This window comes from Choristoneura fumiferana, chromosome 12 (genome assembly GCF_025370935.1).
Source record: "Choristoneura fumiferana chromosome 12, NRCan_CFum_1, whole genome shotgun sequence".
Classification (NCBI taxonomy): Eukaryota; Metazoa; Arthropoda; class Insecta; order Lepidoptera; family Tortricidae; genus Choristoneura; species Choristoneura fumiferana.
The window spans coordinates 10,663,081-10,683,309 of record NC_133483.1 but is presented as its reverse complement, the minus strand read 5'-3'; the positions used below and the strand labels follow the sequence as shown (position 1 = coordinate 10,683,309).

The 20,229-nt window shown below is 36.7% G+C and overlaps 2 protein-coding genes across 3 annotated transcripts in view; one reads left to right on the top strand and one right to left on the bottom strand.

The window, feature by feature from the left end:
• Nucleotides 1–672: 672 nt before the first annotated feature.
• On the bottom strand, nucleotides 673–15,721 carry LOC141433288 (uncharacterized). Of its 2 annotated transcripts, none has more exons than XM_074095258.1 (5): nucleotides 15,592–15,721; nucleotides 4,401–4,522; nucleotides 3,138–3,283; nucleotides 2,041–2,204; nucleotides 673–1,065 (listed from the first exon to the last, which is right to left on the bottom strand). In XM_074095258.1, the coding sequence occupies exons 2-5, from the start codon at nucleotides 4,506–4,508 to the stop codon at nucleotides 908–910; spliced, it is 576 nt and encodes a 191-aa protein (XP_073951359.1). In that variant the 5' UTR covers nucleotides 4,509–4,522; nucleotides 15,592–15,721; the 3' UTR covers nucleotides 673–907. The 2 variants fall into 2 exon arrangements, with proteins under 2 accessions (XP_073951359.1, XP_073951360.1); XM_074095259.1 differs by lacking the exon at nucleotides 15,592–15,721 and adding an exon at nucleotides 13,913–13,990.
• Nucleotides 13,960–20,229, top strand: part of LOC141433286 (uncharacterized) — a 28,068-nt gene continuing 21,798 nt past the window's right edge. The window contains exon 1 of the mRNA XM_074095257.1: nucleotides 13,960–14,063. Within this exon, the coding sequence (XP_073951358.1) occupies nucleotides 14,031–14,063 (33 nt within the window). The 5' untranslated portion in view covers nucleotides 13,960–14,030. The remainder of the gene's footprint in view (nucleotides 14,064–20,229) is intronic.

Below are 20,229 nucleotides of genomic sequence, written 5' to 3'. Positions count from 1 at the left end.
ATCGCTTAAAACAATGAACCGCCGACAAGGAGAGCGCGGGCGCGGCTGGGGGGACGGCTGTTTTTACTGGTCTTTTAATTATGTAGATAAAGTTTAAAATTATTTCACACTGAAAGTGCTCGCCGCACCGCTGCCATTCCGGTGTGAATCGGCACTAAGAGGGCTCGGGCCGCAGACCCTACGCGGGCACAGTGCGGATTGCAAACTTCACACACACCATTGAATTTTTTGCACGCTTGTGAACTTTTTGTCGAGCGAAGTCCGGCAACGTTGCGCCATTTCTACCTACATTGCTGGCGACACGTGTCTCTTCACGCTTAAATCACTGAACCGATTTAAATGATGTTTGGTATGGAGATAGTTTGAGATCCTGGGAAGCACCAGAGGCTGCTTTACCTATGGTGCAAGGGTGTGCGTTATGCCACCGTTGCACACGGGTGCTACATAAGCTATAACCGCCTCTGGGTAAGTCATAGGATAGCTTTATCCAGGAAAATTATTGCATAGTTCCCGAGGGATAGCGTTAAATAAATTCTTCGCAAACGGAGTCGCGGGCAGCTAGTAACATCATAAATGCAAAAGTGAGGATGTCATACCTACTTGTAATAAATAAGCACAAATTAGTACGAGAGATTATGTAAGCTAGTAAATTAGTGTAATTTAAAATTGACATTCTATTTTGTAAATTATATAATTATTGAGCCTTAGTATTTGTATCTTGACATTAAAATTTTACATTCATTATTTTTACTTATTTTGTTAATTTCATTAAATTGTAGGTATTTTACGTATTGTCCTAGCAACAGAGCATGTGAAACCTAATAAATATTTAAGAACTATTTTGTACACCATGTTTCTATGTAAATAAAGTATTTGATTGATTGATTGATTGAAAATTTCAATAGTGTTAAGTCTCCACCGATTGTGGCGGCCTGAGCTCGCGCAGAGCATGTTCGCGAGCGTGCGCGACGTGTCGCTCGCGGCGAGCGTGCTCGCGAGCGTCCCGCGCCGTGCGCGCGCGCAGGCGTGTCGCCGACGCCTCTTGCACGCATTTTGAGAACGCACCTGAAACACAAGTGGCATCGCTAAGTCGCGCGGGTGTACGGCTTGGTGCGAGCGCGGCGTGCTTGTTTCGGAATCGGAGCGTACGAAGCGGACGGAGCGGACGGATTTGTTGCTTTGTATAGATTTCTCCGGTGCAGAAATGCCGATCCAGCGCAGTACCATAGAAATCTATACAAAGCATCAAATCCGTACGCTCCGTACGGCTCGATTCCAATGCAGTGGACGCGCATAAAGGAGGATCTCTGAGTCAAAGGATCTCTGCTCTATTGAAATCTATTGAAACAGCACGCCGCGGGGAAGCGCATAAGGGGGAAGCGCGGCGGCTCAAGATTTAGGCACGTTTTTGGTATTTTTAAAACAAATACATTATTTAAAAAATGTAGGTAGGTACCTAACGTGTGTAGGCGATAGAAAACATCTAGTTTTATTATCAGTTAAAAAACCGGTCAAGAGCGTGTCGGACACGCCCGACATAGGGTTCCGTAGCCCACACTACAAGATTGGATGAGAAAAAAAAATTACCCCACTTACGTCTATGGGAGGTAACCTAAAAAAAAGACTTTTTTCTACCATTTTGTCGGCTCGGCACAGTTAACATACATATTCGTGCAAAATTACAGCTTTCTATTATAGCATTGATAGTCCCTGAGCAAAGCCGTTTTGCCATTTTGACTACGGAGCCCTAAAAACTCAGCGCAATATTTACGCCTTACCAAGGGATTATTTTGTTTTTTAGAGACGACTGGGATCTTTTTCTATCGAACCAAGTAATCGTGTTTCTACATTGTAGGTACCTATAATTTATAGAGTAAATACTCAAATATGTTGAGTTTCAAAACGAAAGCTTTACTAGTAATGATATAGCAAGGGATTAAATGAATGCAATAAATGCGCTAAAAGCACGGCGCGCTAACAGACATTGTTTGGAGTTAAAAGATGGTAGTGTTAAATACCCCTAATCTGTATGTCATTCACCGATAGTGTTCCAACACTTGACGACGTCCGCGACGGCGTCGCGTTCGTTGTAGCAGTCGATGACTTTCTGCTTGCTTTCCGCGCACACGGGGTCCAGCGCGATCATGTTCGCTGTCCGCATCTCTATGCGACGCGCCAGCGAGTTCAGATCATCCACGGTTATTCTAAAAAGATGCAGCTTTAGAACAAATATTCTAAAATAAAATGCATAATCCTGAGCTAAATTACCTATAACATAATTATGGTATGGTGAGCAATCAATATTTTAAGTAAATAAATATCACGGGACAAATTAACGCATTCACTACCACCGACGCATGGCAGTGAATGCGTTGACACCAACTGACTTAGTCCTAAAGCGAGGCTTGAGAACAGTTCGTAAATTTGCCGGGCCTGGGGGTAATACTACAAATTATTCAACTTACTGTAATTTTGTCAAAAGACTGTTTTCCCCGTTTCGTTCGACAGACGGGTTGATCTACCTCAGGGGTACCAATAAATAATAAATTTAACGAAACTAAACTGAAATACAAATTATTGAATACCCAAAACTCGAGAACAAGCATTCGTCATTTTACAAGCTTTTATTCAATTTGTTCATAGGTATACATTAGTTTTCGGGTTCTCTAATCACCAGGCCATAAATTCGGTCGACGAGGTTGTACGGTCAGCATCAAAAGTAGCTGCATACTTTTGTACTTTGTCGTTTTACAGCAACGTAGGTACTTGACACCATACAAATTTGACAAATGTGTTAAAACGACAACATAAAAAAGCGATCTGCTAGTTTTGATGCTGACTGTACCTAGTATTTTAAATTTTTGGACGGGTACCTGTTATTAAGTAAGTATCTACACACAAGTATCTACACACGCGCTACAGAATTGTGGTGTGGTCCATCCGACAACCGAGACCACACACTAACGCAACTCAACATGCTCCGTTACAGCAATCCGGGCCTTGTGGTTAGGTACTTATACAATATTATTGTATTATAATAGGGTTTTAGGGAATATATACGTATAAAAGTTTGTTTTATAAACAATTGTAGGAGTTAGAAATCCTGTATTTAGTTATGTCTCTGCTGTAGGACTCACTTGCTTCTCTCAGAGTGGCTCTCGTCCAGGCATTTCATTTTCTCCATGAAAATTTTCTCTTTGTAGTCGCCCCGCGGCATGGGGGGCACTGGCACTGAGGCCGCGGCCCCACCAGCTATCGTTGCGTCTTCCACCAGACGCTCCACCTGGTGATATTGTAGATCGAAACAAGAAATTTTGTTTACTATCCTCTTATTTAGATAGGTACCTATTCCAAATTAAAAGACTAAGTATCTGTGGAAATATAATAAAACATATTAGTTATTATTATTTGTTGTGAAATTTTGCTGCCCCCAAAAGTGTCTGGGGCGGGGCGCACCCGCTGCTTTTACTGCGTAGGACAACTAAATACTTAATATATGAAATAAAACGCAAAAAAATTGTGTAATTCGACTAACTTTCAAAACCCATAAACCTAGTAAGTAGATATTATGTAAATATGATTAAAATATGTTTTAAATCAATAGTTTATGACCTGTTGTATCAGGATCCATACCTAACTATTTTTTCGATGTCAAAGTTAGTGATTACACACGAACGCCGAGAACAGAAAAACAACGCGGGGTGCCTAGTTAGATCCTTACGATTTACCCTGCGTGCAAAAGGATGTAAGAAAAGTGTATAATAAAACATTAAATAAAAAAAAACCCGACTGCCAAAACTAAACGGAAGAAAATAAGTCTAGTGGTCTAGAACTCTGTTCAGTAGCTAATTTAAAGTTCAACATCTAATTTAGAGTTTTTGGCAGTCAGGGTTTTTTTTTAAATTTAATGTTTTATTATACACTTTTTTGATATTTATGTGAAAACGGTAGATTAAAAGTATTATAACCCATATATATTTAGAATGGGCTAATTATAAGCTTTCATTTGATACCCAATTGTTACAATACAAAATATTTTTTTTCATTCCTCCGCCATATTTTTTTCGCAGACGCTATATTGAAGTATTTGAAGTATTATATAGACTATGTCACTCCGACAGTTATGTATGAAGAATCCAATGATACCTCATATGTTAAAATCCGTCTAGCTGTTTAGGCTGCAGTGAGGACCAAAGAAATGGACATACATACCCACATACATACATACATACATACGCTCGAAAAACATAACCCTCCTTCGGGCAGTCGAGTAAAAAACTACGCTAGCGCGCCGCAGCGATTTATTTTGTGTGGCTATAGAATAGGTCCTAAATTCCCAATAATGCTGTTCAATTTTTTTATCAAATAAAATGTGGCGTTAAGCAGGGCTCTTGTCTCACCATCTTGTTGGAGATGCTGATGTGGTTGTCTTCGGTGTCATCGAACTGCGGGGGTTTCGGAAGCGGCCTCGAAAAATGCGTCGAGCGAACGGACTGGTTGCTGCCCATTTTGAACCGGCTTACTAAAAACAAAGGACCTTATTTTAAAAAAATAACAAAAAAGTAAAACCGAGCCAAAAAAGAAATTTTAACAAAAAATGAAATCGACTACAAAAACCTTAAAAATATTTTCCAGCAGGAGTGGAACAATAGTCGTCTACCTCACCTAGGTACATACTAGGTATATATTGGGCTTCAATCACTCCTGCTGGGTCGTGGGTGTGTGGGTTGTAATTTTTTTTTCTCTGTGTACCTATCTGTTTTTTGTATCGCTTACTATGTCTGGTGTACAATAAAGAGTCTTTGTATTGTATTGTATTGTATTGTGCTGAGGCACCGACTTTAAGCTAGAGGTACATAGAAAAATATTTTCAAGGTTTTTGTAGTCGGTTCCATTTTTTGTTAAAAATTTTTTTTGGAGTGTTTACATTTTTGATAAAAAACTTGCTCATTTTTCACTTTTTAGTAATTCGTAGCCAAAGTACATCTCACAACGATTCCGTTAAGCTCAAACACGGCTTAGTTACGTTGTTTTATAACAGAGTTCCGTTGCCTACCTTCCGGCTTCAGCATCAGATCAGTTCAAAAGAATCATTAACTTAAAGCTTCTTCTTAGTTGCTTATCTAGGCATATTAATCATGATCATTTATAGACGCGCGAGCATAACTTAACTTTGACGAGTCCCATTGGCCATCTACGGTCTTCTTCATCAGGTCCAGTTCATCAAATGATACTTTCTGAATGTACGAGTAAATGCTTATCTTAATTCTAAAAATGCCAAAATCGCCATAAGTGTGCCTATAAAATTTGAGGGTTGCCCTCGATTTCCCCAGGGTTCCATCATCAGATCTGGACTTGGTGACAATGGGACCACCTCAGAAGAGCGTAGAACCTCCTCCTTTTTTGAAGTCGGTTAAAAACAGTTCGGAACTTTGAATTTACCTACCTATTACTACAGGGGCCAGGGGCAATTTTACACGCCTTGTATAGGTGCTTAAAGTAAAAATATTAGGTAAGTCGTACTTCGTGTATGAATGAAGGAAACAATCGACTATCTGGTATCAAGAATCCGCCCTAGGCGTTACGTTATCTCGCCCGGAATTACTGCTGCGAGCCCCGGCGTTAATAATGTCCAATTAAACGCATTCTACGGAAGATTAACACAAAAACTAAGATACGAATCAAATATAGTTGTGCAAGCTCTCAGCGGAACTGACGCTGAGAATTGGTTTGTGTAGATATATCTGGTCTGGCTTAAAAATAAATTTACATGAGATAAGGAAATGAGAAAATAATTGGTGACGTAAAATTAGTGTCTGCGTGTGTTCTACTCTAATTTGATGTAGGCATTTTCAAACAGATTGTAAGTAACGAAAATTCTCAATATCTAACCTGTGATGTTGCTATTGGAAGATGATAAGAAAAGGGTTAAGTATACTTTCTTTAATGGCTGGCAACCTTCTGGCAACAGACCAACGGCTCTCTTTGAGTTGTTGGCACTCATTGCCGGTGGTGAGTGGTGACCATTTCCTATCAAATGACCCTCGATCATGCTCGTTTGCCTCCCTTAAAAAAAAAAAAACCGGTCCAGAGCATGTCGGGCTATGCTCAGTGTAGGGTTCCGTAGTTCCCGACCTTGCCTTAACTTAACTGCCCTACCTGAGAAGCATAACACTGCAATTGCTACTTTTTAAAGTGGCAGCTTGCAGCTTGCTTCTCAGGTACGGAACTTTGTCTTAGAAACCATTTTTTACAAAAACTTAAAAAAAAGTTTGCAAGGTAAGTTGAAAATAATTTTCCTACAAAGTTTTTATCATGCCAAACTTCCGTGTTTTTTTTCAATTTTTTTCATGTCCGGTTCAAAAGTTATAAGGGAGGGGGACACATTTTTTTGAACTTCCGGAGTAATTTTTTTTTGATGTAACCCTATTCATTTTCAAATACCTATTCAACGACACGACACATTACGTGTAGGTATGGGAGGTAGGTACTTAACATTTTTTTTATTTTACCACTTTGTCGGCGTGACTGATAATAATATGTATATTCATGCTAAATTACAACTTTTAACGGTCTCTGAGTTTAGCCGCGGACAGACAGACAGACAGACGGCCAGACATGTCGAAACTGTAAGGGTTCCTAGTTGACTACGGAACCCTAAAAAATTACAGCCGTATGTAGGGACATTTAATGATAGTTCTTAATCAATGTAACATACGCGCCTTTTAGGAAATTCTGTAGATCATTATCTTAAACTTAGAGAGCTATTGTCCGTTTCACGTTTGGAAGTGTCCCACGAACTATCCTTGAACTTTGCGTGCTGATCATCGCGATACAATCGACGATCGCGAGCGTAAGCCGCAGAGCATGGCATATCATTAGCGGGCATGACTTCAACTATTGAAAACGGATGTAGTATATTTTGATTTTTTATGTTCACGACATCAATCTTAAATGGCACTGAAGCTACCGTATTGTTATGCTATGTTATGTTAGCTTAGTGTTTCAATCAACCACAGGAAGAGTTTGTCGCCAATTACCTACATACTATGCTACTTAGTAGCCCGAATTGGCCCTATGTTGTACGGCAAGTTACTTTGACTCCTTTCTGGACGCCGCCACAGTACCTAGTCTCGTTATACTACTTAGTTGAAGTCAATTCGAATATTAGTCATAAGTAGAACATGGATTACTAAACGTGTCCTTAGGCACATGTTAAAAAAAATAACACATCATTAAAAAGCCGTCATTACAAATCTTTTAATAAGCAAGTGTTAAATATGTGGTCGCCTTGTAATCTAGGTACATGAAGTTCTAACAATAGTAAAACAATAAACTTAATTCAGTATCGATTTTTACAGGAAGATATTAAACATTATTATCAATCAAAGAAACACCTATTCTGGTGTCATGCAATCATGCTAAATTTTGACGTTGGTAATTATCGTGAAGATTATATAGGTACAATAGGTATGGCTAAGTCCCAGGACGCACCTGAATTTGCGTCACTAAGGGCGCTTAGCGCTTAGCGATAATCGCTAATTAGTTGAACAAAACAATGTTAGCAATAGTGTTTATTAAATAGGGTTATTACTGCTACCCCTTCTGAGGTCTTTGCACACCGCCTTTTTTTAAACGCGCCGTCGACGCGCATTCGCATATCGAATGCGATACGGACGCGAGTTGTATGCCTGCTCTATGAAAAGAAAACGGCGTCGTAAACGTTTTATATTATGTAAGTTTCCCAAATAAAATTAGAGCGTGGATTCCTAATTCATGACGTTTATAAAAACCTTGTTATTGAATCCACGGCAGAACCTAAACAAATTTTTGATCGACTAGGCATTATATGGCCATATTCTTCTCTATTTAAACACTCACTCTATCTCTCACTCTATTATCTCGGTTTTAAAGCGATTGCTAATTTGTTTACAAGGTAGATAGGTACACGATGTGGATGCTAGATGTGAAAAGGAAAAAGTCCATGAGTAAGCTTTATTGTAAAATGTCAACCTGGTAAGACCAAAATTCGTCATGCTTACAGGAATGTTTTAGTGATGTAAACAGGTTTCACCATAATAAAAATACTTTGCAACGTTAAATTCCTGACTCAGCTGCAAGTTCCGAGGAAAGATAAGGTACGAGTCGTACCGTACGAATCCCGAAGCACCGACCTTGTATATGGGATATTAAATTATACGTCATTACGTACTTACATGAGTTTGAGCTTAGAGAGTATGTATATTTTAATGTGGCGATCTATCAAAACAATGCAGTTTAACAACAAGATATTTAAATACAATAAAGCGCTTAAGCACTTAATTCACACGCACACCTATTTTTTTTTAAAAAGACTAGCGAATTAACATGCGCTTATCGACTAAGATAGAGTTACTTTGCGGTGGTTTGTCTGACAGTATGTAAATCTTCATAAAAAATTATAGAACTTGTTGACATCACCCTAGCTTCATCTATAGTCGTCACATAGAATAACTGCCACATCACATTCTGCATTACGGTATCGAGGATTCTCAACTTGGATGCAATGTACAACTTTCAACTCACTTCCTTCGGATTCATAACCATAACTTCGGAGGCATAACAAAACTTCGATACAGGACGCAGGACGCGCGATATACTTAGGATGTAGCAGTTGTTCTCTCGATGGGGTTACAAAACTTCTCCATTGCAAGTGTCACAGGAACCATAGTAAAAATGACTCTATCATAATGAATACATGAACAGATTAAGTTAGGTTGGTACTTTTTTTTTTTTATTCGACTGGACGGAAAACGAGCAAGTGGGTCTCCTGATGGTAAGAGATCACCACCGCCCATAAACATCAAACTTATATTGTACTAGCCGTTGCCCGCGACTCCGTCCTGCGTTTTATTTGTTTATCGCTATGCCCCGGGGAACTATGGATTTTTCCGGAATAAAAACTATCCCATATGCCCTTCCCGGGGACTCAAACTATCTGTATACCGAATTTTATCCAAATCGGTTCAGCGGTTTAGACGTGATTCACTAACAAACATCTTAACATCCAAACATCTTCACAAACTTTTACATTTATAACATTAGTAGGATAATTTCGTTTTGTTAAATATTTTGCAAAAAATTTGGAAACCTATCATTAGATTGCTGATCTGATTGCAGATTGTTTTTTTACTTATTATTTGATTATACTGATTTGTAGTGTTCTAAATATGAAGAGCACCTATTTGTATTGTATTGCTTGGCAGCTGGTTGTTTCGCCGCGATTGTTTCCTTACAGAAATGTTCATTGAAATTCGCACCCGAAGCCACCAACGGTTGTAAGTCAGTTATTATTAGGCCAAAACATTACTAATTATTATAATTATTTATAATGTATAAAAAGCTGCATTCAATTATGTAACAATTATAACGTCTTAGGCAATAAATATCCGATGACTACCTGCAATGGTCTAATGACATTGATATGTAGAACCGGATGCAGGTTCGAATCCAGCGTTGGAACTAGGGTGTGTAATATTTGTTAGCAGTATTACTTTGCTACGTAAGCTATTTCCGCGAATATACCAATGATTTTCCAATTTGGTAAAGGTCAGTGAGTTAGAATAAATGTGTGGTAATATTTCTGGTATGACTGAATATTACCACCGAAATATTGGACTTAAATGACCGCCATAATATGTCACACATAGATTTTGTTCAGGGTTTTCCGTAAAATGTACTTTGTTCCTATATGTCAGCAGTAAGCAAAGGAGTTCCGTTTAATGAGGGCTAAAAGACAGGTCATTTATTTATTAGCCAATTCCAAGCAAGACTGTAACGTCAAAAAACCTCACGATACTAACGCCATCTAGCAATATTTCGCCTATCTTTTAGCCCTCATTGATTAGGTCCAGACCAGGGTGTACCTATGTAGAGCAGTATCTAGAATACGGGCTTATTCGGGAATTGAATATTGGCTCTTAAACATTTATTATATTATTTCGGGCACAAACATATAAGTAGGTACTCGTATTTTTTTTGTATTTTGTGTTCTTATTTTTTTTTGACCCTATTATTTATATTTGTGTGTTTTTTTTCATTTTTAAACATGTTTACTCAAGATTAATTAAGATAAAGATTGCTTCGTACAAAATTGTACAGTCACCAGCACCTAGTCTGACACAACGAATCGTGCATAAATATCTGATACGACTCTATTTCTAGGGCCAGTAGGACGTGTCAGATATTTTTTGCACGCTCCCCTGCACGCGCTGTAATCGATATTTATGCAGGTGACTATACAAAGTTGATTCGTAGTCGCACAATTAAAGTAAGAGCATATATTTTGCGCAGTCGGTTAAAAGAAATTAAGTACCCGGAAGCCTAAATTAGGAAACTTACTGGTAAAAGACATTAATAATAGCTTTTTACTCGGCGATATTTACCTCGTTAAAATATTTTGCACGAAAATAGCATGAAAGTTTTTTATAAAAAAAAACAAGTGCTAGTTGCTGACAGCCTATTCGCTCCTCTTGAAGTGATATCGCGCGTTATCGCGGTACAAATTTTTACGGCAGTGGTAGTATAGGTACCTAATAGTTGACCTATTAGATGCCAGGGTGCCAGGGCGGGTTTGAGAGGGGAGGGAGCTGAGGCAAACTTTGGTGCACACCTCGGGTGACCAATTTCGTGTTATAAATACCTAGACTTATTTATTGCTAATTGCAGGGGGGACGGGGTGTGTGCATCCAAACTTACTTTTGCACTGATTCAACAATTTTGTAGATCCGCCCCTGAAGGTGGCGGCTATACCAGTATGAAAAAGTGAGATGTACTTAGATTAAATCTGGATTTGATGTAAAGCTTGATCTTTCTCTGTAATTACATAGTTAAGCTTCTAAACTTTATTTACTTACACCACGATAAAAATAAATGCAATTCGCATTGCATTGTCTTAAATCTTTAGAACTTTCCGTAAATCCTATAAATTTCGTTTACTCGCTGTTACAATATCACTTTAACGGTCTTGAATGCAGGCCCGGGTAACCGTTTACTGTCATTTAATTATACAGCCTTGAATATAAATTATACGGGTGTTTTGACGGCATAAAAGATCCCGGACTTAAAGACACCCCTACGTTCTGCAATTTCTATCAAATTCTGCATGTGGTGCGGTTAGTTATTGATATCAGAATAACAACATTGATATCAAGAATAAGTAGACGATGAAAAATGTGTACTTAAGTACTTACTTAAAAATTTCTCAACCTATGCCGCTAAATGAATGAAAGTTCTATTTGAAAAATTCTTAAAGCTGCCTGGTGGTTTGAAGTGTCCCGTACCCCCTTTTTTCTAGCAACCGTAAAAAAACACAGTACACAACTAAGATACAACAGTTTGTAAGTGTATTTTCTTTCAAAAACCGTGGGAGTTAAAACCTACATAATTGTACCTATGCGGTTTTACCTACCTACACCCCGTTGATATGGAACTATGACACAGTGTATATATATATTTATATATATATATATATATACAATAATCATATATATATATATCAATGTTGTTATTACTGTGACTATGAAGTGGCAAGAAGTAAAGTCCACGTAAAGGAAATGGTTCAGAAACCACAGATTGGCAAAAAATAACTTTGCTTTTCATATACCTAAACACAATCAAAGTCAAAGTCAAAGTGATTTATTTGTAAACATATGTATAACTGATTACAGTGGTGGAAAAATTTGGCATGCAACATTATGTTTTGCCGATAGGCGTACAATAATCAAAGATGAAATTAAAATTAAAACTAGGATTAAAATAAAATAATATAGGTACTTATACAAAAAAAGAAATAATTAAAATATAAAAAAAGAGATTTCAAGTATGTCAATGCTAATAAAAACTAATTATTTAATTTAAATTGTCTGTAAAAAAATCTGAAATTGAATAATAGCATTTAGAAATAAAACATTTAGAGAGCTTATTCTTTAATGAAGCACTAATTAAATTAGCTGGACGTTAAACGCCTGCGCGAGTTTGACATACACACCTACTATGCAAGTAGCTTTTTTATCATTTCTAAAATAAATATAACCTAACCTAACCTAACCATAAAATTAAATCTGGATTTAAGCTTTTGTACATGAGACGTTAGAAGGGTCAACTAATTCGAAAAAACAATAATAAACAATATCTCGTCCATTACCGTCTAGTAACACGAGAAACTTTATTGAAAACAATTATCAATGTACGACGAAGTAAGGTCAAGAGTAAAGATGCGCAAAACTGGTTCTTGTTAGAAAAGAATAAGTCAGCGTAGAGACTGGGCATGAATAAATTATTTTGTTTTGCGCAGTTTTTTGGCAATTGGTAGATATTTAAATAGCATAAATATTTAAAAGTTTTGTCAATCGCTACAATTTTCTGAATAATGAGAAATAGGGTAGGGCGGGGCACATTGAGCAATTTTGGAATTAACGTCTTGTACCTACTTTCGTGATGGTTTGCGTTAGAAACAAGATATCCGTTTTGATTGTTAGGAAATTTATCTGGGGATAAACGTCCCCAGACAGATTTTCGATATTCTGTGTTGTTTAGCAAAAAATCGCTTTAAAGTGAACAAAGGTAAACATTGAATTTTTTTGATCGAAGGGAATTGTATGAAGAAAAATAATTAAATCATCATTATTTATTGCTTGTATTTCTTTATTACGAAGAAACTACTATCGGTTTTTTAATCACATATTTTAACGGAGTTTTTGACCCCGGAATCAGGTTTCATTAGTCAGGACTCAGGAACTGCCTGTCATGGTACCTTACCTAGTAATGTAGATAAACTTAAAATTACTAATGTTATTAACACTTACTATTATCGTAATATAATACTAGAATGAGATCAATAAACAAGATTTGTTACTTCTTTGTAACGAACATGTAATCAGTTAAATCAGTAAATGCTCAACTTGCCCCGTCAAAAACTGACCAACTAGCCCCCTGCCACGTTTTTTTATTAAATCTTAGGTTATAATAAAATTGGTAATACCTACCACATACGCATTAAAACATAATAGACTTTACTAAGTACTTATGCCTACCTGATGCCTGAAACATCTGTTTTCAAAATTTTAGAAGTAAAATACCACAGTTATTTTTTTTTACTTTTTAACTCTTAAAAAACAAATGACGTGTGTCACCAACTCCTACGTCGCGTGGCAACAGGTAATGGCGGAAAGCGTTCCCCTCCCCCGGACCTCACTTTCCGCCATTTGATGTTCCAACGTCGCGTGTTTAGTTTTGGAGATATTTCGAATGCTTAACTTACCCGCTTGCTCAACATGCCCCGCCCTGCCCTACAATATTATATGAAAATGACAGTATTTAGTCCAGGTTTAACTTTTGTTTTATATAAATACCACAACATCCAGCGTCAACACCCAACGCTCGATCTAAAATTCTGGCACTCACAACTTAGGTACTATTCCTGTCTTTATGCAGCGCATAAGACTTGTATGAGTTGATGTTCGGAAGAGAGTTATTCCTATAAACACAAAAAGATTCCATAACAATTGTCATTCAGTTGTGATAAAGACTTTCAGAACAGTAGAATTTAGGGTTCTAGGATAGAGCTAATTGTGTGATATCAAGGTGCTAAAGCCAGACGCATTTCATTTTTACTTATTTTGCGTAACTCTTCGTTCCACCAGAGATGTGCAAGTATACGTTGCGTGCGAGGAATGTGTTTCTCATGAACCAATAGAAACGCTTCGCTAAGGTATTTTCACTAGAGTTGCGCTGAGCAAGGATGGGTACCTAAACCAAGCGTTTCTATTGGTCCATGACAAACACATTCCCCTAAATGTATCCTCGCACATTTCAGCATGCAGCTTAACCTAAGAGCAATCTAATTTATTGCGTTTTTGTTTACGATGCGCACGCTGTTGTAAGCTGCGTCTCTGGCGACGTATGACGTCACCGGAGGCTGCGCGGTATATACGAGATGCGCAAGAGTGGCTCCTCACTGTGCGCCCGAGTGAGACTAGTGCTGTACCAAGATGCTACGTTTCGCTACCATTTACGCTGTTGCGGTAAGTGAAAAAAAAGTTAAAAAATTTCAGAAGCTATTAAAAATATATAAACATTTTAAATTTTTAGTTGAAGATATTTTCTTTTTGTTAAAGTTAAAATAGGTAAATTGGAATTCACAGTATTAAATATTAACCTAAATATTTTAAATCTTCATGATACATTTTCGATTGAAAAATGTTGCTACTCAAACTTAAAGAAATATCATTAAAATTAAATGAAATTCAATGGTTCTTTTGGCAGAACATCTTGTAGATAGTGTTGATAATATACCAGGTACCAAAATTGCTCAAAAAAGCATAGCAATGGCAAGAGCATAAAAATCGACATTATTACCGTAAAGTATCGTTACTTTCGTGTTGATTTATAAAAATATAATATTTAAGTTTAATTTAAAAATAAAGAATAACCCCCTTATTCATAAAACTTAACAAGCCTATGTTAACTAATAAATGCTTTGTCCCTTTCTAACAAATACAAATGTCGAAGTGACAGATAAGGACAAACGAATTTTAATGGCATTTTAACTAAAATAGGTTTGATTGTCGTTTATGAATAAGGGGGTAAGTCACTAAAAGCTTGAATAATTCAAAGTATCAAATCGAAATAATCATCCTTGCGGCATCTTTTCTTTACCCGATTTGACACGCAACAACAGGACCTGCAATTTGCATCCTATCTTCTGAGCAATCATTCGAGTCATTAGGAGCCATTGATATTCTGTGGAGCATTTATTTTCTTTCTTCGTATAATTCGAGGTGTCAGTTGGTATTCAAAGAGCCCGTGATTAGTGCTTTATTTAGGGTCAACAGCAGTGATTCTTAACCTACAGATTATTACTTGAGGCAGAAAAACGTCTATGGGCCAGTACAGATGGACTGCATTCCAACTGCAACGTAACTGCCGACTGCCCATACATTTGTCATTGCAGTTCCATTGCAGTCGGCACAACTGCACGCTGACTGCGATAAAAAATTGTGAGCAGTCGGCAGTTGCGGTTACGTTGCAGTTGGAATGCAGTCCGTCTGTACTGGCCCTTTCCCAAAGGACAGCAAGCAAGATCTTTAGACACAACGGGGATAAAAAGGATAGACGGGTATAATTATTATACTTTTGAAACAGGAACAGATTGTTTTAGTTGCTTTGGTTTCAAAAGAACTTACTGAATATATTTAACATACTACTCTCACTACACTTATATTTTTACATTGTATTTCTATGTTTGATCTCGACACGGGTGACACTCTTTCCCGGCCCGGATTATACCGACATGGAAATACCGACCCTATTTTTTGTGTACACGCCCATAGAAACTGACGTGAGCTTCTATGGGCGTGTACACGAAAAACAAGGTCGGTATTTCCATCCCGGTAGAGGAAAGAAGTGGCCCGGAAAGAGTGTCACCCCTCAACACAATCAATAAAAACAGTGTACGACTGAAGTGAAAATTACTCTAGGTACGTTAAAATGTACTTATTTACCTACACTTCAGATTTTATAACATAAAACAGTATCAAATTGACTACATACCTTAACAACTGTTTTCTGAACTGTTTGAACACACAATTAATAACAATTAAAACATTACACAGTAAATTTAATTTAACGAAAATTTTACACAAAACGTCACATTCTGTCAACGTTTTCTTCATGATTGTTTGTGGAGTGATATTTTTTTTATCATAGAGTCGGAGAAATTTAACGAAAAAGTTATTAGCGTTGAGCCTAGACATCAATCAGGACCGTGTTTTATATTATTACTAGCTTTTGCCCGCAGCTTCGCCCGCGTGGAATTTGGTTATCGCGCAGTTTTCCTTTGGGAACTGTGCATTTTTCCGGGATAAGTAGCCATGTCACTCTCTGGCCCATAAACTATATCTATGCCAAAAATCACGTCGATCCGTCGCTCCGTTTCGACATGAAAGACGGACAAACATACAAACACACACACTTTCGCATTTATAATATTAGTATGGCACAAAGAGACACTTGTAGAGAAGAGCAGTGTGCGGAGAAGGAATGACCATTGAAATCCCTTTTAAAGGATAATGGCACATTGCAGCTTCCGACCATTACATTCGCTCTACGTTTTTCGTCAGTCCTTATGGTTCATTTTACCTAACTATTACTTTAATGGTTTAGACAGACTGCAAAAACAATTATTTTTTAAATTTAGATATAAAACTTTAGTTTATTCTTCATCAACATCATCATTTCAGCCGCAAGACGCCCACTGCTGGACACAGCCTCCCCCAAGGCTCTTCACTCAGACCGTTCTTGTGCTTTCCGCATCCACCACGATCCCGCGATCTTATAACCAGGTTGTCGCTCCATCTCTCCCCGTCTCTCGTCTAGTGACGTCTCCGTTGTCGTTAGGTTTATACTTGCTTTAATCAAAATATACATAAATTACTCCTTTATCCTCCTCCTTTTTGATAAATTTGAAGTAATTTTGATGCTTAACGGCTCCGTCTACTGTACCCTCTTTGTGAGCACCAAATTACGTCGTCTCTGAGTTGTAAGAACTCATCTTGGTAAAAAACAACTTATAAAAGTTTGGAAACCCCCTATTTTCAAAGTTCAATGCAATATCTCATAAACACCAGAACCGATTTTAATGGAACTCAGCTAAGAACCATCTTGATTAAACCAGCTTTCGTATAAAAGAAACGCATGTAAATCCGTTCATCCGTTTGGGAGCTATAGCTATGCGACAGACAATAAACACGTTAAACTTATAACCACCCTCTTTTTGCATCGGGGGTCAAAAAGGATCGTCAATTTTTAGCAGAAACGCTTATTACTTGTACATGATGAATTTTACAAAGTTCTTTTCAGTCACAAACTTTCCGGTAATTGCAAATGACTTGCACTTGGCATACTTTGCTTCAGCAGGGTCACAATGGACTACCATACATTTGACTAAAACAACGCATTTGCCTCAATGATGTTGTGCTGTGAGGCAAGATGTTACAATGGAACACAAAGTTGTATCGTTAAATATAACGAGTTGACGTTGAAAAAATTGGTATTGTGTGTCTCCTTCGCGTTAAAATAAATAAAAGAGTAAATAACTGTTTTTTTTAAACCTGTGACACCAATTACTCATATCGGTGACGCTTGTGACGTATTTTATAAAACACTAGCCGTTACCCGCTACTCCGTTCGCGTAGAATTCGGTTATCGATATCCCGCAGGAACTATGCAATTTTCCGGGGTAAAAACTATCTATGTCCTTCCCCGGGACGGGATTCAAATATCTGTGTACCGAATTTCATTCAAATCGGTTCAGTGGTTTAGACGTGATGAAATAACAAACAAACAAACAACAGACTTACAAACTTAATTGATCTCCTCCTCTTATTTCTGAAACTACCAGTTCAACATTTCATCCCTTATTTCGCCCCTATAAGTGATTGCTTTTTTTAACAACACTATAGGTACAATTTGTCAGCTGTAGCTACAAAAGTTGCAATTTTTTAATGTAGCACTTAATTAATTATTTCTCTCCTTTATGGTTTGAGTATCGAAAACCCCATTCTGAGTACTCGACACGCTTATATGATGAAAACTCTATGCAAAATTTGAACCTCCTAGCCTAGAACCCGTAGTCCAATGAGTATATATGTCAGTCCGTCAGTCTTTTAGTTAGCTTCTTCTTTTATATAAATTTATGCTTAGGTGCACGACAAAGTAAACAAAGTCGTGTAAAACAAAAGCCTAGAAGTTTCACGATTTCACTCATGTTTTAACAGGAAAACACGTATCGGCTCAAAATGCTGGTCTATCAGCACCGTATCTCGGAGTCGGAATGCGGAAGTTTGACCAAGCAAAAGGATGAAATACTGTTTCGATCGATCGGAATCTAATCATTGGTTAGTGAATCCGACGACCTTAGGCGCAACAATTACCGCGTCAACCTAAAATGTAAGCAACAACATGTGAATTAAATTTATTAAAGCTACGAACATAGAGCCAAGATATAGCTTACGACCGCTGATGTTAAATTAAATTATTGGCATCGACTTGTGAAACATATACAAAATATCATGTTTGTTTCTACCACTTTTCGAGTTTCCATAAAGAAATGATGTCGTGTAAGAGCGACGTTATATAAAGGAAACATATCAAAAATTTTAAAAATATTTCTGTTTCAAAAAAAATCTAGTCTGTGACTAAATAAAATCTATGGTAATATTAGTATACTTCACTTATTAAAATGTTAGCTGAACTCGATTATATAACTTAAAATACAGCTAAATCGATTATATCAAAAACCGGAAAAACTTTCTCAGATCATGTTTCTTTTTATAAATAAATTTATTTCAGATCGGAGTCAATATTTTTATAAGTAGGAACACAATTAGATTAAGATAAAAACATGGTATAATTCACTTCAAAACCTTTAATGTTCTGGGTTCGATTCCCAGTGCTGGTCTCTTTTTCTGGTTTTTCTGTGCATCCATGTCTCAGTTGGTATTTTCGATATGGTTTCACGGGATACCCGTAAAAGTAACAAATTTGGAGTTGAAATAAAAAATACAAAAAGACTCCAAAAAACCAACCATAATTTAATGTTAAGTCAATAAAGCCGAATTAATATCGATCTCTATGTAGTTGACTATGAACTGTATCTAATATCATCGAAATTCATCCAAACATTTTAACATGAAAGAGTAACAAATAAGCTCACACACATACCTACACAAATTTTCCTACTTATGGTCTATTATTATTAGGAGTAGGATTTTATGATTCGAGAAGATTCTCTTTATTCTGAAGTCCTTTAAAAATAACTACCTGCATTCGGCTGTAAATTAAGTAGATTTTTCAATGTAAATTCGACTTTGTGCAAAACAACATAACAAAGTAAAGCTTTTGCGCATCAAATTCTTTGGGTCATCACTATAATTAGAATATCGGAAACTAAGAAAAACCGTTTTTTTTCAAAACGTTACGGCACGATTTTATTATAATTCGAATAACACTAAAACATTAATGATGTTATAATGAGAACATCAATCACTCAAGGAAAAAGGTCTTTGTTAATTTAAACACAGAACACCTGTCAATGATTAATTTTGAGGTCCACGTGTAGTTAAATTCATAGCTTGTAGCCACATCTTCAGATTTCGTAGGTAAATTTGGTACCATCAAACGTGTTTATGAAATAAATAATATACGAGTATACCTACCATATCGTACAATTTTAGGGTTCAGTGCCTCAGTTAGCAAAAACGGAACCCTTATACACTATGATTTTTAATCGGTGATCAGCAGTTGACAAAATATTAATTTAACTACCAGCTAAAATCGAATTCAACAGGCGAAGTCTTGGCAATCAGCTAATTTTTTTATTAATTACAATTTGCTATCTTATTGAATCCAATAACTACCGGATACATGGTCATCCTACATTCGTTATTGAAGGGAAGTAGATATCTAAGGGGAATTCCCCGTAAGTTGTAGATTACGTCAATATTCACGAGTTTGACAATGACAACTTATTACTCAGAAGGTTAAGAATAAAGAATTAAGCTTTTGAAAAAGGTTATAAGCACATAGATAACAAAATTATTAGGGTGACAAAGAAGTTTTTAAAGCACAGCCAGCAATAAAAGTCAGTAAATCTTAAAATTTTACGTCCGTCTTTCATAGAAATACTGACTTATTTCTGGCATAGCAGCCAGTAGGTAGGTAATTATCTTAAATGACCCCACGATGCGTTACGACCTGTTAAATTTTAATCACTTCAATTATACATATAACATTATCATCACTTATACATCACATTCTACATACACACACCCGCATATTTCTATACATACACATCAGTTTGATTACCATTACATGATTTAATCTCAATAATATTTAAATATTGTAAGCTTATATAATTTTATTTAATAAGGATAATTATTTAGCTTTTATCTTGAAACAGTTCACTTTGTAATGAATTTGGGAGTAGATGCTGACAACTGAGATACAGGTTTATACCTAGTTCAGTGGTCAGTGACTTCATAAAATTATGTACAATCTCTTTTTGATCAATAAAATATAAATTATTATTATTAGGATTTGCTAACAATGCATATTCATAGGTAGGTACCTTAAAAAATTTACGTAACCCTCGGTGTGAGAGTTTTAATATTCACTGAAGTACAAATGGGT